Genomic DNA, 26786 nt, shown 5'->3' on the forward strand with positions numbered 1-26786 from the left:
TTTGCTTACTACCTCGTTTAGATCAAAATGTACCTATATAGTCGAAAAATACACCAGTTAACGTACTAAATGAATTTAGCTGCAGACATTCAAGAAGTCAACATTGATCATGGTCAATTTAATGCTAAAAATGTTATCACTACGTTGTAATGCCATCAGTTTGAATACACATAAAGTAGGAGTGCATTGTTGAGAAGTACCAAAAAACGACTGTTCAGCGTTCGATGCTTTTCAAAAATCTAGGAACTGATGTCAATCCTTTGCGGAAATAATCTTCGAAATAGTCAGGACTCCGTAAAATCGTCTGGTTCCATCGAAATAGTATTAACATCGTCTGATTTCAAGCATTTATAAATACTAGAGTGATAGTCGCAACACAATATTAGTATTCTGTTGGATACATTGTTATTGAGGACTAACGGTGCACCAGTAAAATGACAGTTTTAGTTTGCCAAATGTAAATTAAACCTTGTAACTCTGACACTTAAAATCGTTATTTTAACAGTAAGATATAACCACAACTTTCCCGATAATTGAATAAAAATAATGTACATGAGAGAACACTTAATATAAGAAAACGACCTTAATTCTTCAAAAGTAGGAAACACTGACTTTTGTAGAACTCGAGTGAAATTTTAAATTACTGGATGATAACGGCTGAAAAACCGCAGTACCAAGGCGAACTAAGGTGTTTTGTGTCATTTCAAGGAAATTTGGAGCACAAATTTCCTGTGGTTAGGTTGATATCGAGTCAGATGATACTACTGGTTATTGAAGTCAACCTTACGATGATTTATTTTGTTAGCTACATCTAATGATAGGATCAGGAAATTTGTTTGATTGATCGAATTATTAATCATTCTGCATAACATCAATTTTTCTAGGTATTTTTGTGCATGTACACCATAAATCGGTAGCATCTTGAGTTTATCACTATCCCAAATATTCACTGTTCATAGTAACAAAGGTTGTTTTTAAAAACTGAATAAATTCAAGATCAATACATATGATAAACTAACAGGTGTGTTTTAATTTAAGGAATGAAAAATGAATTCGATAATAAAAGCAAGTGACTTTAAAGGTACATTGAATAATAACTTCACAACATTCAAGACATTTCGAACACATGAACACGAAAGGAGAGAAAAAATTGTCGTCTTGACTTCAAGTATTTACATTTTTATTATTCAAATTTACAAAAAATATTCATGGTATCGGTAAATATAGTTTTAGACAAAAAATCCAATTCAAAAACTGGTAGGTCATCTAATAATGTAGTGGAAGGTCGACATTTATCAAAATATGGGATCTGATTAGGATGACCAGTTATCGATTGTTGCAAAGTTGTAACTTTGTGAACAGCACAAAGTACAGGATTAGCAATCGCTTGATCCTAACGAAAGTATACACAAAGATAAGACGAAAAAACAAAGTATTTTTAGTTAAGTTTTTTTAACACTCCTGGTTCTAGAGAGCTTTTGTGTATGCTCTACAATTATTACAATAGATGATGACAACAGAAAAACTGGATAAGATGTACGAAATTACACGACATGTCAATGTTGTATGGTCGATCGATTCATAGCATCGGTGATGCGTAATAGGTAAGCCACTTATTTACCAAGGTCGATACCTTCACTTACGTTAAATGATTATGAATGTACATATATACGCCAGACTAACAAGTCTTCTGACTAAACGCTTAAATCGGTTTCCTATGCTCTTCTGATAACTCCTGGTTAAATGTAAACAACTTGAACACAAGAGAAAAGATGCGAAGTATGAAACAAAATGTTTTACTCCAAAGCCAGCTAACTTATAAAAAATTGAGGGTATTTATAGTATTTCAAATGGCCCCGGGCTTCTGGAACTATAGTGAACATAGTAGCAGGATAAGTAGTCATCCACTAAGAAGTTTGACCCCTCACTTTTCACTCTAGATGTTTCTGAGAGACTTCTATTCAACGTTGATTGGATGAAATGTTTCCCAGAGTTTTCAGAGCTCTTCTGGACTTTTTGAGAAACACTTTGGATCTCCCCAACAAAAACATGGAAATTGAAGCTTCTTAAGCAGTCCTTCCCCATTTAATTATTTTTGTGGCTTCAACATCAAGAATCAGATTGTACATTGATAGTTGGGTGAGTAATACATTTTCTACCCTAGGTTTACCCAGAGGTCTCATCAATTAATAACAGGACATTGGCCCTTCCACGGTGTGGGCAGTCGGGAAGTGATATTAGCCCTCATACCCGTAACTGCACACGAGACCAAGTTGGTCACTTTCAAATCCTTCCTACACCTTCCAACAATTCCCTTGTCTCCACGACTAACCTTTCTCACGTCCTTTCATCACCTCGCATCACTAGGGCAAACGATTCGAGTACACGGAACGTTATTCCTGGTCTCCTGAAACCACGCTCTAAACTACATGTAAGAACTGTTAATGTACGAACATTATGCCAAATAGGACAACAGGCCCCCTTAGCTAGGACTTTAGATTCTCACACCATCGATGTGTGCTGCGTCTCCGAAACGCGCATACAAGATCCGAGTAGCGTCATTCGTTTGACCTCACCATATCAAAATAAAGAACCATCTCGATACACGCTCCGTGTATCTGGAAGCCCTGATACTGCTTCTCGTGGCCTCGCTGGAGTAGGTATAGCATTAACTCCTAGGGTAGAACTAGCTCTTTTAGACTGGATCCCAATAAACAGTCGTCTATGCGCTGTCCGACTAAGCGGATCAGGAAGGACTCGGAAAGATAGGGAAACTCTTCGTCGTCTCTGCCTACTCTCCCACTGACTGCAGCTCAGACGATATAAAAGATGAGTTCTACAGGAAACTTTCTGACCTTCTCCGAAAAGCTAGGCACTCTGATATAGTAATAGTGGCAGGTGACTTTTATGCTCAAGTAGTTAAACTAAGTGAAAGGGAAAGATACCTGGATGGATCTTATGGTGTCGTGGCTAAAAGAACAGATAATGGTGACCGTCTGTTGCAGCTATGCTCAGATAACCGCCTGTTTCTTGCAAATACTAACTTTAAGCATAAGGAAAAACATCTGACATGGCGACCTCCGAATTCGTCCCAACGTTGGACCCAATTAGATCACATCGCTATCAGCCACCGATGGAGGGGCTCGATAGAAGACTGTCGTTCATTCTGGAGCACATGTTTGGATTCAGATCATGCTCTAGTGCGAGCACGTGTCTGTCTGCGTCTCATGTAAGTAGGAAAGACACTGCAGGGAAACCTCTTAGGGTTATACTTAATGATAGACAAGCTAAGAATATATTTCAGTAACAACTGGAAAAACAGCTAGGCAGCCATTTAAGCTATGCCTACCCCGAGGCAGCGTGGAATGACATCCGAAAAGCTGTGGAAACAGCAGTGATATCTGCTAGTAAGGTAAACCATAAGGTTAGGGAGAAACAATGGATCTCGGGAGCATCTACCGTACTGATAGATGCTCGTAAACTCATCCCATCTGGCTCTGAACATGACGAAGAGCGGAGTCAGCTTAAGCACAGGCTAATAAGAAGCCTACGCAATGACCGTGAACAGTGGTGGATAGCGAAAGCAAGAGAGATGGAAAAGGCAGCGGCAATAGGTAACAGCAGACTTGTTAAAGATACCGGTATTAGGAACCCAACTATCAGTGAAACTATCTCAGATAAAGATGGACGTATCATTCACTTTCAATCCAGGAGATTGGATCGATGGGCAGAACACTTTAAGGATCAGTTCAATTGGCCTTCGGCCACACTTCAGTTATCCACGATCCCCAGTCGTCCTGAATGGCAAATTGATATAAGTCCTCCAAGTCTCTACGAGGTTGAAAAAGCTATATGAAATCTGAAGCGAGGGAGAGCAACAGGCCCTGACAGGTTTACTCCTGAGATTTTTAAGGATGGTGGTCCAGTACTAGCAGCGAGACTGACTGAGGTCTTAGGTAGAATCTGGGAACTGGACGTAATTCCATCTGACTGGTCCCAATCACTGATTGTGCCAGTCTATAAGAAAGGACAAAAGTCCTCTTGTGACAATCACAGAGGAATCAGTTTGACTAATATAGTGTCTAAAATATTAGCTTCAATAATACTTCGACGCCTAACCAAAGCTCGTGAAGAGCAGACTAGAGAAAACCAGGCTGGTTTTCGATCTGGACGTGGTTGCATAGACCAGATATTCACACTACTTCAGGTCCTAGAACAAAGACACACATTCAGACGTCCCACAATCGTAGTATTTCTTGACCTTAAGGCGGCATTTGACTCCGTTGATCGTGAGGTTCTATGGCAGTGTTTGTCACTGAAAGGATTGCCAAAGAAGTACATCAACCTCATACAGGCTCTCTACTCGAACACAACTGATCGAGTTAGAGCCTTTGGCGAACTGTCATCAGAATTGGTTACCTCAAGTGGTATTCGTCAGGGCTCTCCACTCTCGCCGTTCTTGTTTAACTTTGTCATTGACATGCTTTTAGAAATTACACTTTCATTATCTCAATCTTCAAGAGTTGAACTTTTACCGGGAGGCTCACTTGTTGACTTAAAATACGCCGATGACATAGTTCTATTTGGTGAAGACGCTGACAAAATGCAGAGTCTTCTGACCACTATAAGCAGCTATGCAGGCATGTTCGGCATGCGGTTCTCTCCCTCGAAGTGCAAAATGTTACTTCAGGATTGGGTTGCATCGACACCTGAACTAATGATAGGGAGTGAAGTAGTTGGGCGTGTTGACAGCTTCACTTATCTTGGGAATCTCATCAGCCCTTGTTGTCTGGTGTATGACGAAATCTCAGCACGGATACAGAAGGCTCGTCTAGCTTTCGCCAACTTGCGTCATTTATGGTGTAGGCGAGATATCCACCTAGCAACCAAAGGACAGGTTTACTGTGCAGCAGTTCGTTCCGTCCTACTTTATGGCAGTGAAACATGGCCGATAAGAGTAGAGGATATTCGTAGGCTACTGGTGTTCGATCATAGGTGTCTTCGACGCATTGCTCGTATATCCTGGGACCACCGAGTAAGTAATGCAGTTGTTAGGAAACGGGTACTAGTTAAGGATGGAAAATCGATTGATGAAGTAGTGAAACTTCATCAGCTGAGATGGCTGGGGCACGTGTGACGTATGCCCAACCACCGACTGCCCCGACGTGCAATGTTTCATGGTGTAGAAGTAGGTTGGAAGAAAGCTAGGGGCGACCAGACCAAAACATGGCACAAATCCATGGAGTCACTGACAAGTAGACTGAGCCATGCTGGTAGGTGTAGACTACCTGGTTGGGATTCGCGAGATGAAAACAACCGATGGTTAGAGACCTTGAATAACATAGCTCAAAATCGTTTGCAATGGCGCAGGTGCATCCACTCTTTGTGCTCTACCAAATTCTAATCTTCTGAATTCTTCATGTTACTATCCTTTTTCTCCTTCCAAATTTATTTCACTGTATTACACTCCTTGAATAACATCTTCAAACCCTAATCTTTCGGTTTACTGCTTATACTCTTACTACTCCTACCACTATGGGATTTGAATCGACAACTGGATCTCTGGGCTAATGTGGTATGGCAACTCGAACTGATGTACGTACATACGAAGTTCTACGTTGTAACTGACGATGATTTATTCAGGTACAACATTCGAAAATTGGGTTCGTAGAATTGTCCAACAGATATTTTATCCCCTGGAAATAATCGTTGGATGATTTTCCATGTCCGTGTTTTTTGTACCCCAGAATTAAGTTGATATCTGCTACAGGGATTTCCAAATCAATATTTCGACATTTTGAAATAGAGAAACCCAAATTAAGGACCATAAAACCACATACCCATCTTTTGTCCCCCGAAGTCCAGGTGTTTATCATTGCATTTACCGTCTATAATGATGGCTAATAAAATACTCCATCTTAACAAAATTTTCAACTGTAGGTGTATGGGATTTAATCTGGATTGTAGGTCATTAAACTAGCTGAATTATTTTGTACGTAACATTCACTCATATGTATGCAAAATGCGTTTGGTGTATCATAAATTGCAGTCATTCAACTCAAACAGATTAATGAAAATGTTAAAACATGAACAGAATTTATAATATTAATTAATCATGTGGATTAACATGTGCGTTTATTCCTGCTACCTATTTAAATAGTAAACAATAGTTAGGAGCTAAAAAGTTTCCAACTTACCAAAGACATACCAAATGGTCTTGATAAAAGGTATACAATTTGTAATATCAAAAGAAATGGATTTTTGATAGACCAGTAATAAAGATTCACTAAGAATTTTTTGCTGCAATACACACTAAATGGATCACATCCAGTACAAGTAAATATCGTAGGTATAGTGGATAAATTTGTGCTAGTTTCACTAAAATGACGGATAAGTTGGTGATATTCACGAATAAATAATAACATACATAGTTTGCAATTCGCATATTGTCTCATGGTGTCATGCAATAATGTTGGGATTGTCTGAAACATCTTTGGTATATCCAGTTTTTTAATACAGTGTTGCAAATTACTCTCTCTAAAAAATGAAGAAATTCATTTGAAGACATTGAAGAATAAAAAATTAGGCGTCAAATGATAGAGTTCAGACTGACAAACAACATTATATGTAAAAACAAGGTTACGGATACTGAGACAACTAATTTAATGTGCAATCGCTTATAAGTTTTGTATCTGATTAGGCGCCGATTCCCTTAGTCTCTAGAAGTTTCCCAATCATGATACCAAAATAAAAATCGGGAAGCATAGGAGGACCTACACTCCGAATGCTAACTTATGTACAAGGATAGGTATTTATAGGATTATGGATGACCTTGATGCTTTGGAAACTTGAAAAAAGTGATAAGAATGGCAATAGTCAGTCAGTCAAACTCAGCATAGAACCTGGTACATATGTACATCGGTCTACGTTGCCATAAACCACTATCACTGCAGTAGAAAGCTGTTAGAGCAAATCACAGAGTAGTAGAGGAAGTAACAGTATTAGTGGTAATAGAAAACATAATGCATTGGAGATACGACCCAAAATAAAATACAAACCACTGAAATAGAAAATTATGGTAAATTATTAAACTCAGGATCTAAAGAAAGGCAAAGAATGCACCTATGCCATTGCAAACGATTTTGAACCATATAATATATGGAATGTGACTAGCAGTGGGATCCAGGACGCTTATTTCGTCTGATTTGGGACTCGTCAGCTGGGTGTACATGCAACCCATATTTAGTGTTCACTCGGAGACTCGAACGTATTACCGTTTGCTTCAAACGCCATCGCGTTATCCACTTAGCTACTGAGTCCAGACATCCACTCACTTATGCGACGGATATAATATCAAACCTGAGATCCAGGCACACCCGACTGATGAGCCCCAAATAGAGCAAAACGAGCGTCTTGGATTTCACTGCAACTCACATTCCATCTAATCTTTACCAACGTGCTAAATCGAGGCAATTTGCACAGAATGACTAAAACTGATCGAGTTCCAGTCAAAAGTGCCAACAGCGGAATAACACAAACTGTTGCAAATTGAATTAATTTTTGAGCAATGTCATTCAGAGTACCTAATCACTGGTAACAATGATCACGTAGACTCCGACCAGGTAGTTAATACTTGCCAACACGGTTCATTACATTTGTCAACGACCTAATAGACCAGTACTGTTTTGATTTGGCCGCCCCTAGCTTCCTTCCAACTTACTCCTACACCAGATAATATACCCATCAAGGTAGGAGGTGGTTGGGTATACGTCAAACATGTCCCAACCACCTCAGTTGGTGAAGATTCACTACAGAACCAACCGATTTCCCATATTTACCTAGTACCCCATGAGTGACCTCGCCAGTCCTCACTCAGTGGTCCCGAAATACACGAGGGGTGCTCTTAAGGCACATAATCAGATACTAGAGAGATCTTTCGAAGCACACCTAACACTACTCAAACTAGATGTTAAACTCAATCAATAGATAATTTTCAGTACACCTCGTGAACTCTGTTCATGTTGTCCAACCAGAAACGCCTTTCAAAGTCAGCCATACAGTCGAAAGAAGTGTTTCGAAGGGAATGCAAACTAAAAACGTTCATATTTCAGGGGCTTTATTACTTCTCCAATTCAAAGTTAAACACCATGTTTGGTTTCATTCTACCATGAATCACAATCTTTTTATTTTCTGTGCTCAATAATCAATTGCTATGACGTTTTTCCAGAATAATTGATCGAATATAATTACAGAAATCAATTGTTTTTTCTTAATGTTCATCACAAGAACCCCTCGTCTAAAAACTATTTTCATCTTACTATCCCTTTATTATCAATTAACTTCATCACATAATCTTTTCGATATTTAGGAACAATTTATGACCCAATGCCATCCTGTGTTCTAATTAACTATATATATTTTTTGAATTAAATATCATCGTGCAGCTTTAATAAATGTTAAGAAGAAAAATTCATCTGAATATTCATAATTTTGCACCAACAACACAATGGGTTTATTTGGTAAAGGAATAATTTAGCTTTGAGAGACCCTTTTCTAAAAAGTATGCTGTTCAAGGTTAATTTTTGTTACTATTACTCATACACCTAGTTAACTTCTGAACTTCAAAGTAGTTGTTCTGATATAATGGGGTGAATGTTGTAACTTTTGGAAATACCTCACGGAGAATTAGTGCACATTTTCTATCGGATAATTATTTTCTTATATTCTCATGCTTGTGAGTTCTTGTCGGGTTCATAATCCACCGTACTGTGTTGTGCCTTCCCTAAGTTACTGTGAATTTACTACAGAACTATTAATTAGATTTCTTTCACTTATGGTGTAGCCATGTGTTCATTGTATTTTCCTTTTTATGCTGCAGTGTAGTCAGGCAACTGGTCTGTATAGTCACACGAATTTTAAGTTACGAAATAAACTGTACAATAGAGATTCAACCGCCTGTCATATTTTTGTCCCATTCTGTTTGTCGGACAGAAGAGAGGGGGGGAGTTGCATCCTGGAACAATAGGAGTTAAGTACTGATCTCGGTAGTTATCTTACTGTTATTGAGTTATTGGTAAAAAAGGGTTATTAGGTCATTAGTCAATAGAAAGTCATCAGAACTATACAACCAATCTAGCCTAACCAATAATACAACTACTTTGATGATAGAAGGCCTGATCATACGAGCTCGGTTACGACACAAGTATCTGGTCACTTTGCATTTACATTAGCTAAACCAAAGAAACTAATTATCACAACATGTAAGCCAGTTTTCAGAAGTATCATAAGCGTACAACTTAAATCATATTGGCTCAAAAAATAAATCGACGTAAAGCAGTTTCTGATAAACTGCAATTATTTATTTAAAACACATAAATAGTGGTGCAAATGCGCACCATCATAAGTATACGCTACACAAATAAGGACATGAAATTATAAAGAAATAGAAGAGGAAGGAGGTTGAGTATAATCAAAAACAAAAAAATAAAAAGTGAACGATAGTAGTATAATATGGAAAACAGCTCAGATAAAAAAAAAACCAGAAATAACTCAATTAAGGTAGTTTCTTTTACTTTTATGAAGAATGTGAAAGGAATCCACGGCAGAATCGCCGTTGGTTCACATTCTGAGTTATAACTGATAACGTTTAAAACCGGAGTTGCACTATCTCTATGACTCCAACGGAGGAGACGTGTTAAAATGAAAGATGCTAGTTTGTACAACTTTCATATCACAGTTCCATGTTATAATTTTACCATCTAACCTCTTTCCCACCTGGCAATGATTGGACGAAGTGGAAGCTGTTGGAATGTAGCTTGTAGAACATCTCCAAGCAACCATGGCCAGAGTTTCAAGATGGTGACAAAGACTGAATTAGTCACTGTGACGATTCTTAACATCACTAACATAGTGCTGCCACTGGATATAAGTGATCCTCCAAAGCAATGATGATCGAATTCAGAAAGTTTCCTAACATCTCGTAAAGACCAGGTTTTACACAGCTAGAGCAAAATCACTGTCACTAACAGGTTGAAAACCCGACCTTTTACAGCCAAACTAACACCGCAATGGAACCAAACATGACCCACATTGGCATGGACTGTTCTGACTATCACTAAATGCAAACTGATTTCATTTGTCACACCACAAACCAGATTTACGGACCTTTCGACTACTTTTAACGCATTGCTACAAAGAGTAATTGGAGACACAGTCTTCTGCAAGTTTTGCACAACCATTTTTTATTTAGAAGGTGTGATATTCGTGTAATAGCTACAGACACTTATTGTCAACTAATTAGCTTGAATACCATGCGTATGTTGGAAGTAGAAAAGTCTTTCTCCACGTAACAGATCCATAATACTATTACCTACTTCCATCAGAACTGCTTTCAGAATGTCATTGATGGCGAGGTTGAAAAGAAATAATGAGATTAGAGAATCCTGTCTAACCTCACTATTGGGATGGGACAATGACGAGGAGGGATTACATGCCCTCACTCTGCTTTAGATGCTTGTATACAGAGCCTTTAAGATGTTGACAAGCTGCCAGCTAGAACTTTTTTCAGTACACAATCCCAGAGTTTATTTATTTATTTGAACACATAAATATTGGTACAAAGGGGCACCGAATACATATGCGCCGCACAAATCTCATTCGATTTGTGTGAGGGCTGTGATACTGCCCAGGTGCCCAAACTGAAGCAGGTGTTTTTATCAGGGGCCCACACCCGGAGCCTTTGAACTAAAGCTCTAACCCACAAGCGACAGTCTTGTGAAAAACCATGTCAGCGGTAGCTGGCCGTGATGTACTCAGTCTTAATCTAGGCTTCAGATGCAGACGAAGGATGCCAACTAGTACATCGGGGACGACTGTACTGAAAGTTGGTGTTGACCAGAAATTTATTATGGTCTGCGCAAAGCTTCAGAAGACGGTAACTATTATCTGACCTGAAATCAACGAGTTCCCATCGGCCACCCAAGAGACTTCTATCTGTGCTTAGACGCCCAATCTGTGGATTCAGATAACCTGTTAGTACCACGCTATCTGCCGAACATACTTTCTTGAGACCATTTAACTGGTAGTACAATTTATTCTTGACTGCTTCCTGGATGCAATCAGTCGAGGAGTAGGCGAAGATTGAGAGAAGACATCGTTTTCCACACAGGTTTATTCTCCTTTCGGTAAAGTTTGTTAATCCGACAGTACAAAAATGATTTTTAATAGAAATCCGATGGATAAGCTCCGTCACCTTTCTGATGCTTAATGTACCATCAACATCAGCCACACTGAACGGAGATGCCGCAGGATCCCCGGATAAACGTAGGTGAAACAAGCTTTTCGCATAGACAGATGGAAAGCAATTTAAAGTGCTTCGCTAGAGTTTTGGTTACGGATCTCCAAAATAAAGCGAACACCAAACTTAGGGCTTTCCCAAAACAAAGCCAAACGTACCAGTTTTCCAATCTGCATCGATGTACGGTTGGTGAAGTTGGACATTTTGAATAGCACACAACGTTCTAGAAAATTTGATTCAGATTCCATATTAGTTGGCAGCATTCAAAGTCCGACCTGTCAGCGATCTGAGCTCTTTAAGACAAGACAGAATTTTCATCACAAATGGGCTGCTGCGTGAATTAGAAAGTAAAGTAAATGAAGATTATCAGCAATTCGAAGGACCAGACCTAAGAACGCTACCTCAGGTGTCATGTAAATTACGTAGGCCACAAATACAAAAAGATTTAACTTTATTGATGAATGTGGCATTTCGTGATTACCTTACTTCATGGTTTCGGTTCAGTAGAGGACGATCACTGATATAGAAATATACAACTAGGCTAATGTAAACAACTGTTAGCTTATTCTATTTTAACTTTTAATCAATAACTTAAGAATCATTTGTTAGTAAATATTAAACATAAATAAATTATTTTATAGTGAAGCTTACTTGTGAATCTCTGATGAAACTATCACCACACGCATAGTTGAGCTGTCAAATGTTTTTTCTGGTGAAGTAGTTAAAAGAGAAGATGAAGAATCAACAAATCTTGCTTTTAACAATCGTTCCAAAAATAAGGCAGGAGCTAAATAATTACATTGCATTGATACTTCAAATCCGTCAGAAGTTAAACATGGAAAATGTTTAAATGAACATTCGCATGAATAAGCAGGAATCCATGCAGGAAGTATTTTTTTCCCAAACCAATTGAATACTTGTATCTCATAGTTTGTTACAAACTTAAAAATAGATTTAAACCAGGATGAAACTTTAGGAGGAATCATTGCACGCAAACAAGACACTATCCTACAATCAAAGTAAATACAAAACGAAGTAGGAATTAGGCAAGTTGATTTTAAAAACAGTGTGATTAAAATGAAAATCACCTAAATAAACTGTTTTCACTAAACATAATCATTAATAATCATTCAGAACAAACAAAGGAAATAACAATTACTTATCAGGCAATACAGTAGAGTATTTATGTTTTATAATAGTTGATAGATTTTATTTGAAATCGCTGCAAAAAGCTTTGAGTATAGCATAGATAAATGATGAAAATACATTTTTAGCAATTAAGTAAAGTGTATTACCAAGACTACTGCAATTTAAAGAACTGACTATTAACCCATTATAATGCACACCAGTCTCTCCGAACTATGAAACCAAATGATACTGCTAATCTTTACAGTACAGATTCTGTATTATATATAAGTATATTTCAGTCAGTTATTCAGTGATAATATAGAACATGACGAAACTGCTAAGATTTTCATCATTGAAGTACGAGGAAATGATAGTGTTATAAACGTTTGCCGAAATTATATTGTTAATATGATTCTCAGGTGTAATTACGTATTTTTTTCTTACAATAAAATGTTTACTTTATTAACCACAAAATGAATGACCCCTAGTGATTATAAACGTTACAGCATATGTCGTAACCAATGACCGCAATCCTAAAAATTATATTTCAATGCCGTTTCACCGAGTTATGGATACATTGTATTTTACATTGTCAGTCAGCCACAACGTAGAACCAGGCACATATATGCATCGGTTCAAGTTGCCATACCTCATTAGCACAACAAGATGAACTCCGAATTCATAGAAGTAATTAATTTATTGGTGGTAATATATAAAACAAGATTGTACATAAGGATGCAGTACAAGAAGAAAGAAAGATATGAAGCAATTTTAATCTTATAGTTTAAGGGAAGTCAGAGAGTGTATACACCTACTCCATTGTGATCGATTCTGAACCATACCACCCACAGTCTCCAACCACTGGTTGCGGTAGTTGCGCCGACCCCAACCAAGTAGTCTGCATCTGCCAACATGACTCAGACTAGAAGTTGGTGACTTCAAGCACTGATACTACATTTTGGTTTGGTCGCCCCTAACTCTCTTCCAACCATCGCTAATACTAGTCAGCATTGCGCGTCGTGGTAATCGGTGGTTGAGCATGCGTAATACGTGGCCCAACCCTCTCGATCGATGTAGATTCACAACCTCATCAACTGATTTGTCATCATTCCCTAATACCCTGAGTCTAACCTCACTATTAATTACCCGGTGATCCCAGCAGATGCTGGAAATATTTCTAAGACATCTGTAATCAAATACTAGTAACTTACGAGAATCGTCTACTCTTAATGGCCACGTTTCGCAGCTGTGAAGTAAAACAGCACGAAGTGCTGCGCAGTATATTCATCTGTTGTCGACGCGTTCGACTACTTCACTCCCTATCCTTAGTTCAGGTATGGACGCAGGCCAGTTCTGGAGCAACAATTCCTACTTAGATTGGGAGAAACATCCCAAACATTCTGGCATTGTTGCTCAGTGCTGCCAAAAGACTGCATTTTGTCAGCGTCTTCACCAAACAGGACTATGTCATCTGCGTATTCTAAGTCAATAAGCAGACCTCCTGGTAGATCAATTCCTGAAAATTCAGTCGACGAGAATGTTATTTCCAGCGGTAGGTCTATGATGAAGTTAAACAGAAATGGAGATAGTGAACAACCTTGTCGGACACCACTTGAGGTTGCAAAATCATATGACAGTTCGCCGTAAGCTCTCACTCAACTGGTAGTGTTCGAGTAAAGAGATTTCACAAGGTTTGTGTACTTCTGAGGTACACCTTTCAATGACAGACACTTCCACAGAACCTCTCGGTCTACAGAGTCAAATGCTGCTTTAAAGTCAAGAAAGACCACCATTGTCCGACGCCGATAAGCATGCCTGTGTTCTAAAACCTGACGAATGATGAATATCTGCTCGATGCAGCCACGACCAAGTCTGAAGCCAGCCTGATATACTCGTATTTGCAGTTCACGAGTCTTAGTTAGGTGTCCGATAATTATTAAGGCTGTATTTTAGATGTTATATTAGTCAAACTAATCCCTATATGGTTATCACAGGATGATTTTGACCCTTTCTTATATATTGGCACAATCAGTGGTTGCGACCAGTCAGATGGGATTACGTCCAACTCCCACATTTTAGCTAAAATATTAGTCAATCTAATCACTAAAACTGGACCACCATATTTAAAGACCTCTGGAGCCAATCCATCTGGACCAGCTGCTCTTCCTCATTTCAGATTAGATGTAGTTTTTAAACTTCACTTAGAGTCAAGGGGCCTATTTCAATGTTCCATTCAGGTTGTTTGGAAATGTTGAGTATTGTGGGGTAGATGAATGCCAGCTAATCTGCTCCTTAAAGTGTTCCACCTGTCGTTCTAAACGTCTAGACTGAAAGCAGATAAGAGTGTCCTCTTTTTCCGAGGTCGTCTCACTTACACTTGACTTTTTAATCCCGGTTTCTTTTATTAGTCTGAAGAGTTGTCTGGTGTTGCCCACAGCCGTTGCCTTTTCCGTTTCTTTTGCTTTTGTTACCCACCACTGCTCACGATCGTTCCGTAGACTTTGGATTAACCTAGATTTGATTTGTTTTCAATCTTCATCGTGTTCGGAGCCTGATGGGATAAGTTTACGTGAGTCTATCAGTGCAGTAGAGGTCACTGTTTTTTCCACAGCTGTTCATATATCTTTCCAGGCAATATCTGGTTCAGCCTCGTTTTCAAAATTGCTTAATTGTGACTTCATGGAATTTACCTTTAGCTTTCTCATCATTGAGTCCAACTGTAATGAACTTTCTTAATGTGGCTTTTCTGCGTCTAGTGAAGCGCAAGCAAATACGTGTTCGTATTAGAGCATGATCACAATCTAAATATGTATTCCAGAGCGAGCGACAGTCTTCTATCGAGCCTCTCCAACGATGACTGATGGCAATATGGTCTATTTGAGTCCATCGTTGGTTTGCTGCAGGTAGTCGCCATGTTAGACGATGTCTCTCCTTATGCTTACAATTATTATTTGTCAAAAATAAACGACTGTCTGAGCACAGTTGCAGTAAACGGTCACCATTATTTGTTCGCCAAGCCGGGATACTAAAATACCCACCTAAATGTCTTTCTGTTTGGTTTAAGCTACCGACTTGGGCATTAAAGTCACCTGCTGCAAGTACTATGTCTGGGCTTTTAGCTTTTTGAAGAAGCTCAGAGAGCTTCCTGTAAAAGTGATCTTTCACTTCATCAGGGCTGCAGTCAGCGGGAGCGCAGGCAGAAATGACGAAAAGTCAACGACGTGTGTCCCTATCTTTCTGAGTTCTTACAGGGCCGTTTAGCCAAACAATACATGGGCGACTGTTAACGGGAACCCACCCTGATAGTGCTTGTTCTGCTCTCGTACTAAGTGCTATGCCTACGCCTGCAAGTCCACGAGAACTAGCCATCGGGTCGCCAGAAACACGGAGGGTGTATCTCGTCGGCTCTCCGTTTGGGCGAAGTGAGGTCAAGTGAATGACCACATTAGGATCCTGTATGCATGTTTCGAAGACACAGCAGTCGCCAATGGTACGAGATTTTGTGGTCTTAGCCATGGAGGCCTGCCCACCCATTTGACATAGGGTGCGTACGTTGAAGGCTCCAGTATGTAGTTTGGAGCGAGATTTCGGTTGACTTGGGGCAGTGGTTTTGCGCACCAGAATCGTTGGCTATGGTGACACTTGAGGAGGAAGCCGAAAGAGGTAGTTTAGTGTTGAAAGTCGAGGTAGGAAGAATAATGGTAATTAAAGGAGATTGATTATGAATACAGTGACCTTGAGTGCTGTTAGAGGTATGAGGGCGGTTATCACTTCCCGGTCGCCCACACCGTGGAAGGGTTCTTCTGGAGGTACCTGGAAAGGAAATTGGGTTAAGGTTGATCATAGTGACCTGAGAGAGTGACCGCAGTGCCCAAGGGACAACTGCTTGAGGTCGGTCACACACTTTTTGTGTTAGCTCCGTACTTGTTGAAACCTTACTGTCGGAGACAGATATCCGTGGGGTAAGATGAGGTGCGCATTTTTAGGGTCGACCTTTTCTAAACCCACCCCTCCTTGTGGGAAGACAGCATCGCTGTTATGCTGGTTGTCTGAAGGAAACAACCTACTGCCATCACACCTCTGTACAGTCAGCAGTAAGACTTCGCCCTCGGACCTTGAGTGTACTGCTTTTAGTCTTACCGCTCTTCAACCGACCTGCCTGGCGTGGTAGGACCTTGAGGAACGATTGTTTCATCACGATAGGCAAGCCCGACCACCACGTCAAAGTAACAACAACGGTCAGGATATTTTACATTGAAAATCTTATGGTTTGTCAAACCGACTATATTGACTACAATAAAACTTAGACTAACAATAACAATAACAATTACCTTTTAAAAGACTGAAAGAAATTCCACCCAGAGAAAGGAGGAAGCAAATCATCAGTTATGATACACGCATGAACAGGCCAGTTCAATGACTGTAATATCTACAGTTTAAAGAAAAATATTTCGCTGAAAGAAGTGAAATATAGTTTAATCTAGGAGTAATTTTTTTACCATGAACAGATATTTGCTGTAAAAAAAAGGAACAACTGTTTTGTCTGAGTGGTGTGCTACCATGAAATACATAATGTATGTATGTAAATGTTCAAATTCAACACCATTAGGTCTCACGAAGAATATGATACTATTTGCCCAATGAGTTTTGAATGGTTTTCAATTTTATTAGTTTGCAGTACAGTATAAATTAACACTTTAAATTCAATTTAGTTAACCTTATAGCTCATGAACTTCAGGAAATGACGCATGAAGTCAGTCAAAAGAACAAACTGGCCTTTTAGTGGACAATAACTTTTATTTCTTTACTAACTGATGTCGATTATTCGTAAGTTATTTTTAAATTGTAAAAAAATCTTCATGAAAACAGCTGATGATTTAATTTAATTGCCGAATTTAAAAGATGAATATTGTGGGAAAGTATTAAAATATTGATGTAATGGATATCAAGAAAATCTGTATGGAAATATTACATCTAAGGCTTTCATTTTGGTGTGCCTATATTTTATAGTCAAGCGACCCCTGTAGCTTGATGATAGGAAATTTCAGTGGTAGCTAGTGTCGTAAAACAGTAGTAACTACCTCACTATTTCGTTATCTACGCAAGTCTATCATCGTGGACCTTCTTTATACGAAAAAATTAAAGGACTGAAGATTTTTCATCGAATAAATAACCGTTTGACATAAAGTGGAGACGACTCACGTGAACGGATTGTATGATGCTACGTAACTCTAAAGGATTATACGGTATCCAATAAAGTTGACCTGATTCTTTATTATTTGACTTTAAAGTTAAGTCTACAGTGATATTGCCTTCATAATATGCCTTCGTTTTGTCAAATACAGGAATAGCATTTTTTGGACATTTAGTACAAGCGCATATAACAGTAGCTCCATATTGGACGAGATGAACAGCGATCGATAAACCAAGACCACATCCTGAATTTGTAACAACAACGTAAAACCCACGGAGATCTTTATTCAATAGAATCTACAACAAGAGAAAATATCCCCAAATTATCATGAAAATAAAACGATTAATACATTTTAAAAATATTTATACTAGACTCACTGCCATTATGTTCGGATAATGAATTCCAAAGTATTACTTACTTACTTACTTTCGCCTGTTACTCCCAATGGAGCATAGGCCGCCGATCAGCTTTCTCCAACCCACTCTGTCTTGGGCCTTCTTTTCTAGTTCTATCCAGTTCTTGTTCATTCTTCTCATGTCTGTCTCTATTTCTCGGCGTAATGTGTTCTTTGGTCTTCCTCTTCTCCTTTGACCCTCAGGATTCCATGTGAGGGCTTGTCTTGTGACACAATTGGGTGATTTCCTCAAAGTGTGCCCAATCCACTTCCAGCGCTTCCTCCTGATTTCTCCCTCTGCTGGAATCTGGTTTGTTGTCTCCCACAGTAACTTGTTGCTGATAGTGTCTGTCCATCGGATCTGAAGTATCTTGCGTAGACAGCTGTTAGCAAACACTTGTATCTTCTGGATAATTGCTTTCGTAGTTCTCCACGTCTCCGCCCCATACAGAAGAACTGTCTTGACATTTGTATTGAAAATTCTAACCTTGGTGTTGGTTGACAATTGTTTTGAGCTCCAGATGTTTTTCAGTTGTAAGTATGCTGCTCTTGCTTTGCCGATCCGCGCCCTCACATCCGCATCTGATCCACCGTGTTCATCAATCATGCTGCCCAGATATGTAAAGGTTTCCACATCCTCCAAAGCTTCTCCGTCAAGTGTAATTTGATTGGTGCATATTGTATTGTATCGGAGAGTCTTGCTTTTCCCTTTGTTTATATTGAGACCTACTGCTGCTGAGGCTGCTGCTACACTGGTCGTTTTCTCCTGCATTTGTTGTTGCGTTTGTGATAAAAGAGCCAGATCATCCGCGAAGTCTAAATCGTCCAGCTGCATCCTGCCTGTCCACTGTATCCCGTGCATTCCTCCAGATGTTGACGTCTTCATGATCCAGTCGATCACCAGGAGAAAGAGAAAGGGTAAGAGTAAGCAACCTTGCCTTACACCGGTCTTTACTTCAAATGAGTCGGTGAGTTGTCCTCCGTGGACGATTTGGCAGTTTAGTCCATCATAGGAGTTCTGTATGATATTGACTATATTCTCAGGCACGCCGTAGTGTCGAAGAAGCCTCCATAGTGTCGTCCTGTCCACGCTATCAAATGCCTTTTCGTAGTCGATGAAGTTGATGTAGAGTGATGAATTCCATTCGATTGATTGTTCCACAATGATACGTAGAGTTGCGATTTGATCTGTGCACGATCTATCCTTACGAAATTTAGCTTGTTGATCTCGAAGTTGGGCGTCCACGGAACCCTTCATCCTGTTTAACAATACTCTGTTGAAGACTTTTCCTGGTATTGAGAGGAGAGTGATGCCCCTGTAGTTGTCGCACTTGCTCAGATCGCCTTTCTTTCGTATCTTGATCAGAGGTCTTTTTTTCCAGTCTGTTGGTACTTGTTCTTCGTCCCAAATCTTACTGAAGAGAATGTGGAGTATCTTGGCAGTTGCTGCTACATTTGCTTTCAGTGCCTCTGCCGGGATGTTGTCTGGTCCCGCTGCTTTGCCGCTCTTGATTTGTCTAATGGCCATGCTGATCTCTTCAATTGTTGGTGGGCCAATATCGATTGGGAGGTCTGTGGGTGCTGCTTCGATGTTGGGTGGGTTCAGTGGAGCTGGTCGATTCAAGAGTTCTTTGAAGTGTTCTACCCACCTGTTTCGTTGTTCTTCCATGTCGGTGATTACTTTACCTTCTTTGCTTTTCACTGGTCTTTCTGGCTTACGGTAATTTCCAGCAAGTTTCTTTGTTGTATCATACAGTTGTCTCATGTTTCCCTCTCTTGCAGCCTTTTCCGCTGTCATCGCTAAATCTTCCACATATTTACGTTTGTCGGTTCTGATGCTCCTCTTCACTTGCTTGTTTGCCTCTGTGTATTCGGCTTGTGCCTTGGTTTTTTCCGCTCTTGTTCGGCTGATAGTGATTGCTACCTTCTTGTTCCTCCTTTCTTCAATTTTATCCAGTGTACCAACAGTGATCTATTCCTTGTGATGGTGCTTCTTTTGGCCCAGAACCTCCTGACATATTGAAACGATTGCCTCCTTGATACCTTTCCAGTTGCTCTCCATGGTAGTTCCCTCTCCATTGAGTAGATCATGAAAGGCCTGGGACCTGTTGCTGAGGGCTATGTTGAATTTGTTGAGTTTGTCAGCATCTCGAAGAAAGGCCGTGTTAAACTTTTGTGATGTTGTCCGCGCCGTTGTCCAGTGCTTCTTGAGTTTTAGTTTCATCTTGGCGACCAGCAAACAATGATCGGATGCTACATAAGCTCCTCTTCTGGTTCTCACATCCTCCATCGTCCTCCTGAACTTTTTGTTGATGCAGATATGGTCGATTTGATTCTGTGTAGTGTGATCCGGTGAAATCCAAATGGTTTTATGAATGCGTTTGTGTGAGAATATAGTGCCGCCTGTGACCAGTTTATTGAAAGCACATAGGTTTGCAAATCCTTCACCATTTTTGTTCCTTTCTCCCAGTCCATGTTGTCCCATGACGTCCTCGTATCCAGTGTTGTCCATTCCAACCTTGGCATTGAAATCTCCCATCAGAATGGTCAGGTCCTTGGTTGGGCACTTCTCGAAGATCGACTGCAACCTATCGTAGAATTGGTCTTTAGCGTCTTCATCGTAGTCGTTGGTAGGCGCATAGTATTGGATGACGTTCATTGTAATGCCCTCTCTTTTTGTTTTGAAGGAGGCTTTGATGATCCTTGGTCCATGAGATTCCCATCCAATAAGTGCATTTTGTGCTTTTCTGGACAGCATCAATGCAACTCCTTGTGTATGTGTGGCATTTTCTTCTTCATGACCGGAGTATAACAGAAGTTCTCCTGAAGACAGTCGTTGTTGTCCAACCTGCGTCCAATGTGTTTCGCTGATTCCAAGCACCTCCAGGTTGTATTTTCTCATTTCTGCAGCAATTTGAAAGACTCTTCCGGTCTCCCACATTGTTCGGACATTCTATGTACCTACAAAAATTGCCGCTCTGGTTGTAAGAAGGTGCATAGGCCTCACGACTTCCAAAGGAACTCGGCTTTCATCATGAGACGTCATAATTATTCCTTCTACTCCCAGGGCAGAGTTCAAATGGTTTGAATAATTTCTTCTCTGGTTAGCGTTTTTTTAGCGAGTTGATTTTCTACGGGATGGGGTCGCTAACCCCAGGCCCAACCCTCCTCCTTTACCCGGGCTTGGGACCGGCAGTAACCCCCAGAGGAGCTACAGGCGGAGTTAATTCCAAAGTATACGTTATTAATATTAGACTCAAATCGCTTTATTGAATAACGCAATTAAATAAGTCAAATACGAGAATGAGGTCTGAATACGTTTATCTCGTACACTCATTGACCTGGACAGACAATCAGAGGAACGAAGCGAAGAGGAGAGAGAAGTGAAACGGGTTGATGAGCGGTGGAGAAGGTGAATGGTGCACATGGGCCCCAGGATCCTGAGGGAACAAATGGTGTACGAACCTATCGTTGGTCACCGGCTACCATGGCACTGCATCTCCTGACGTTGCTCCACTGTCTTGTGGATTAGACCTTTAGGTCAGAGGCTCCGGTTGTGGTCCACTAAGAAAACCATCTGTTTTGGTTTGAGCACCTGGGAAATATCATAGCTCTTATACAAATCAATGATAACTACTACTGGCCTCATTGTTATTGTGTGGCGCATATGTATTTGGTTCCCTCCTTGTACCAGTGTTTATGTGTTCAAATGAATAAAATACCTGTCTCCCAGTTAAGAGGAGAGTAGATTGCGCAGCATTTTGCTCTGCAATATTATATAGCCGTGAAACATTATTTATGAAATATGTGTAGGCTGTAAGTTTCTGATTATGGCTGTCTTTGAAGCATTGTTCACATACAATTTTATTTATTTATTTAAACACAAATTTGGTACAAGGAAGCACCAGACACATATGCGCGGCACAAATCCCGTTCGATTTATGTGAGGGCTGTGATACTGCCCAGGTGCCCAAACTGAAGCAGGTGGTTTTCTTAGGGGACCACACCCGGAGCCTTTGAACTGAAGCTCTAACCCACAAGGCAGTGGAGCATCGTGAGGAGATGAAGTCCCATGGTAGCTGGTGACCAATGATTGATTCATACGCCATTTGTTCCTTCAGGATACTGGAGCCCATGTGCACCATTGGTTTGAAATCAACGTATTCCAACTCCCCTAGGTGGACTCGCAGTGTCCACCAACCCGGTTAAAGCGCCGGACATTCGCTTTTTGTTCTCTCACTTTCGTGAACAATATCCCCGCCACGAGAAGGCAGTGGCTAGGACTTCCCTGGCAGAGGCTATATACGCGTGGCCATGTGAGAGCATTTCGAGAGGGAGGGCGGACTCCCCCCACTCTCGGCCGTACCAGGGCATTTGGGGGCATACATACAATGGACATACAATGGAACGACCGAGTAAGTGATCCTGAAGTTTGATACAGGGTAAAGATGACAAATCGGTTGACAGAATAGTAAATCTTATTGACTGACCATCTCAAAATTAGATAGTTGCTGGTATGAGTGTAGGTCGGATGAAAGCTAGGGGCCGTCAAACCTAAAACAAGATGTCAGTCTATGATTTCACAGTTTATTTAAACTATTTTGGTAAATACAGACTACGTGGTTAAAGTTTTCTGGGTGGAATGACTCAGAATTGATCACAATCACGCAGATGCATTCACTCTTATTCTTCCCCTATACCTTGAGTTCCAGTATTTCTTAATCGATAGCTCTTCATTTAGCATTCCAGAATAACATTTGTAGTGTTTAGTCCTTCTAACTATTATTATTAATACAATTGTTTCGACTCTTATTCATGATGTTAATCTCGGCTCGTTGTGGTATGGCAACTCAGACCGACACAAATTTGTGGGATCCTCTAGAGTCGACCTGCAGGCATGCAAGCTTGACACACCTTGTTTACAGAACCAACTTACATCATTTACACTTGAGAATTTGTCAAATTTAAGTTGGGTACTTCTAATTGACTTTGCAGTATGGATCAACCGAGCAGCAGCAAGTCGAGGATCGGAATAAGTTGAACAGCCAGTTTCTAAACTGTTTCAAAGAAAAAAAAGAGTTGATAGAAATGCTTACTGCAGAATTCGCTTAGACTTTAACCTAGAAACACTGGTAAACCTAATCTTAGTAGATCCAGACAATAAAGATAGTACGTTAATTGTAATAACTACAATCAATAATTATTATTAAGGAATATATGACACATGAAGTAGTTAGTTGGTGGACAGAAATTCATGCTTACTTAGATGATGTTCGCTTCTTATCGACTATAAGTATATATATATATATATATATATATATATATATGCAAAGATTGATTTGAAAAAGACCAAACAAGCCAAAAGTTATGTGTTGATGGAAAGAATTAGACAGGCCAGACAAATTTGCTACCTGACTAATTTGACGTAGCTAACAGGTATCTAAAAAAGGGGGTAGAGGATCAGACCAAGAGGTTCATTTTTCATCTCCGTAAACAGCAACTAGCTGTCGAACGCCACAACGTATCTCCGCTTTGGAATCCAGGTCAGGTAAACCAAGTAAGACCACAGAATCTTCCATAGCTTAGGACATAATTCAATTATCAGTCAATAAATATGTTGAAGTGAATTTAGTTTATTAATCAACTGGGAAAAATAATGAACAGCCGTAAGGATAAGAATCATGTTAGCTGAAAAGACAATGAAAATAAAGATGGAGACAACGACCGGACAAATATTGAGAAGAGCTAATTCTAACGAAACATGCTGTTAGTCACTTGTGGAGAAATCCCAATGACTTACTTTTATCTGAAGTAATTATTGTCTAGAAAGACTATTAGAGCTTCACGACTTAACCACATAGATCAAGGAAGCATAGTAACCCACAATTATTGTCATGAGCTACAAATCTCCATCCAAAAACAAGAACGACAATGTTTGAAGACTATGATAAATTTATTGTATTTTGTTGCTTTCTTCTCTTCGTATGCCAAAACTAGGTGTATTACCCAATACCCATGAAGATCGGCAAACAATTACTTTCGCACAGTATCTAGGACCAATGATTATTGAATCAGCTTTATAAAGAACTGCTAATCAAAAAATAAGAACATTGCAATCTGAGACCTCTACGTACAAAAAAACTGTCTGTCGACTACTTTGTTCCAGACGTTGGCATGAGATAAAAACTAATAGAGACAGAACTGGACAAATTTTGAAAGTCGAAAGACGAACTGTCGACAGAAAATGATATATACAATTAACACATTCAGCCGCGAAGATCAATAGAGCTCTTTCTTATTCCTGTCCACATCTTTAAAGTTATAGGAAACTGTGCTACCATTTTATAGCATACTGGATGCAAATCTCCCCATATTGATTAATTAGGTCAACTAGTTTTATAAAACTTAAATCCGCGCTACTAAATAAAGAAAAATTGATCTGGCTACAAACAAAAGTCGGTTACCATTCAAACAACATCTGCAAAGATTCTTACTTTAAATAAATTGTTCTTCCAGATCTATCGGAACACGAAGACCAACCTTTAGGCAACACATTTGGTAACTGTTTAATGTTGCCTGAAATTGGATGAGGCCTTTGAGAAAGCCCAGTCAAGCGACTACACAAAATAAACAAATAGGGTAAAATGTTTACACTGGCTTTTTTAAATATGATAAAATAATTAAGGTACTGATACTTAATGTATGGTTCAACTTTTGATAATGAACCTCAAAATGTAAACCTAACATCCACTAGTTGTTTCCAATATCACATTCTTATTAACATATTCTTTTGTCGATAGATTTAAGAGGACCACATAACAACCATTTTAAGCTTCATATTTCTACTAGGTTCTAAAATTTATTTAGCTTACAGACGAGATTCGTAGAAATAATTCAGCAACTAGTGGTCAACTTCATAACGTAGAGAGGGATACATTTAGTTTGGCTACGGTCCAGTGATAGTTTACTGACCCTGAAATTTTTATATAAATGCACTACACGAAAAACGATATTCAGATTTTATGAAAAAGTTTAGTCTCATTAACTCCGATGGTAAACATCTTAGCTCTTATCGTGGAGTAGTGAATAACACCTTACACCCCAATCATTTATCGGAATAACAGTATTATTTTCATTATCATTTGTCTGTTTATGTTTGATGTGTATTATCAGCTTTAATTCATCAAATACATCGACTTATAGAAAATTTCTGAGTTATATTTATGTGATGTTAATTATCACAACTATCGTCAAGTTTCTGTTGAATGGAAGGGGGATTTATACATTTCGGGAAGTTTCATTTCGAAATATTTGGTGAATTCGTCAAGTAATTCAACTCACTTGTAGTAGGTAATGAAATTATCCTGATTAGTTTGTTCCCATTCCGCTGGTAGGTTGTCATCCGAATCAGAATCCTCCCACAAATTGACAGACATTTAAACACTGTAGACTTGGTTGAAACTGTATTTAAACTTGTGATACATGAGGAATGGTCTTAGGGCGAGACTATGTGCGAACCAATGAGATTTGAAGGAAAAAGTCTTGGATTTTGGCGTACGGTTTAAGCATTCCAGTTCACCAAGACAGTTAAAAAGTCAGGTTCGCTGGAAGCTGCGCGCCGTTTCATTTTACGACCTTGGAAAAAGTATGTGGCGGCCATTCCGGTATTCAGTAAAAAGATAGTATGTTGTTGAACCTGTGTTAATCCTGACAGACTGCCTTACAGTGAAGGTCCAGTTCCCCCTTGAAAATGTTTACTGATGGGGCTGATACCACTTGTTCAGTTACAGTTTGGGAAGAACAGGAGACCTGATGGCCTGTGTTAGTCCTGGCAATGATGGTCTTTCAGTTGATCCAACTTTCTTTTGAAAGAGCCGACGGATGGAGCTTCAACCATGCGCTGAGGTAATGAATTCCTTTCGTTGATGATCCGATGGGAAAGTCGATAGTCAGCTGACAAGTAATTTGTCTTGTGCTTGTGACCTTTTATGGAGTGTTCTCGTAAATTTTCCTTTTGGGAAGACAAGAAAAATGAGGGCATATCAGATGCAATTTATCCCTAAGCAATTTAAAAACTGTAATCAAGTCGCCCCAGGTCCTTTGATAGGACATCAGGAATAGGTTTAGCTTGATCAGTGTAGTATCATACAGGAGCTTCGCTATTCCGGGAATCAGCTTAGTTGCAATTCATACACGAACATGGAGTATCCGAACAATATGACAGACGAAAATGGCCCTTCAAATAGACAAGGAAGTAAGAAAATGCAATCTGACATTGCTTGGGACGAGTGGAACTAATTGCGACCCAATCATATATAAGTGGACAAAATGTTTAGAAGGTCCATTGAAGAAGTGAGCACTAAGCGAAGAGATGATGTAGCTCCAGATCGCCGCCTAGTGTCCAGGATAAAAATGAAGATAAAAAAGCAATAGACATATAGACAAACAGCACCACAAACGTTTAGTACACCCTTTCTTCCAGGTGTTGTAGGGCTAGTAGAAAGTCACTGAATCATAGCCAAATTATCCATCAGACATGACCATTTCTACTTTGAAGGAAGGATCACTGCTAATTAGAAAGTTTATCAGAAATCTTGGATGACAAGAATTGATCAGTTGAGTGACATGAACTAGTCTATACAGCAGTGCTTTTACTAATTCTTTCGTCTTACCAGTACATTTTTCCAGCAATATGATGTTTGTTCTATTCAGTCTTCATGGTAGTCTCGGAACGTAGATACTACGAAAAGGTTATACACTTTAAGTAATCACTC

At 39.5% G+C, this 26786-nt stretch overlaps 1 protein-coding gene across 2 annotated transcripts; it reads right to left on the bottom strand.

Annotated features, from left to right (window-relative positions):
• Positions 1-1002: 1002 nt before the first annotated feature.
• Positions 1003-25514, bottom strand: Smp_133530.1 (hypothetical protein; the record flags this gene model as incomplete). Of its 2 annotated transcripts, XM_018788526.1 has the most annotated exons (9): positions 1003-1393; positions 6198-6378; positions 6428-6537; positions 11948-12304; positions 16756-16844; positions 17627-17914; positions 22949-23069; positions 24507-24629; positions 25354-25514. In XM_018788526.1, 8 exons carry the CDS (start codon positions 25446-25448, stop codon positions 6287-6289), a joined length of 1275 nt encoding a protein of 424 aa, XP_018654060.1. In that variant the 3' UTR covers positions 1003-1393; positions 6198-6286. The 2 variants fall into 2 exon arrangements, with proteins under 2 accessions (XP_018654060.1, XP_018654059.1); XM_018788525.1 differs by having other exon boundaries at positions 1009-1393; positions 6198-6537; positions 25354-25448.
• Between the last annotated feature and the right edge of the window lie 1272 nt (positions 25515-26786).

The sequence above is a fragment of the Schistosoma mansoni genome, chromosome W (genome assembly GCF_000237925.1).
Source record: "Schistosoma mansoni strain Puerto Rico chromosome W, complete genome".
Lineage (NCBI taxonomy): Eukaryota > Metazoa > Platyhelminthes > Trematoda > Strigeidida > Schistosomatidae > Schistosoma > Schistosoma mansoni.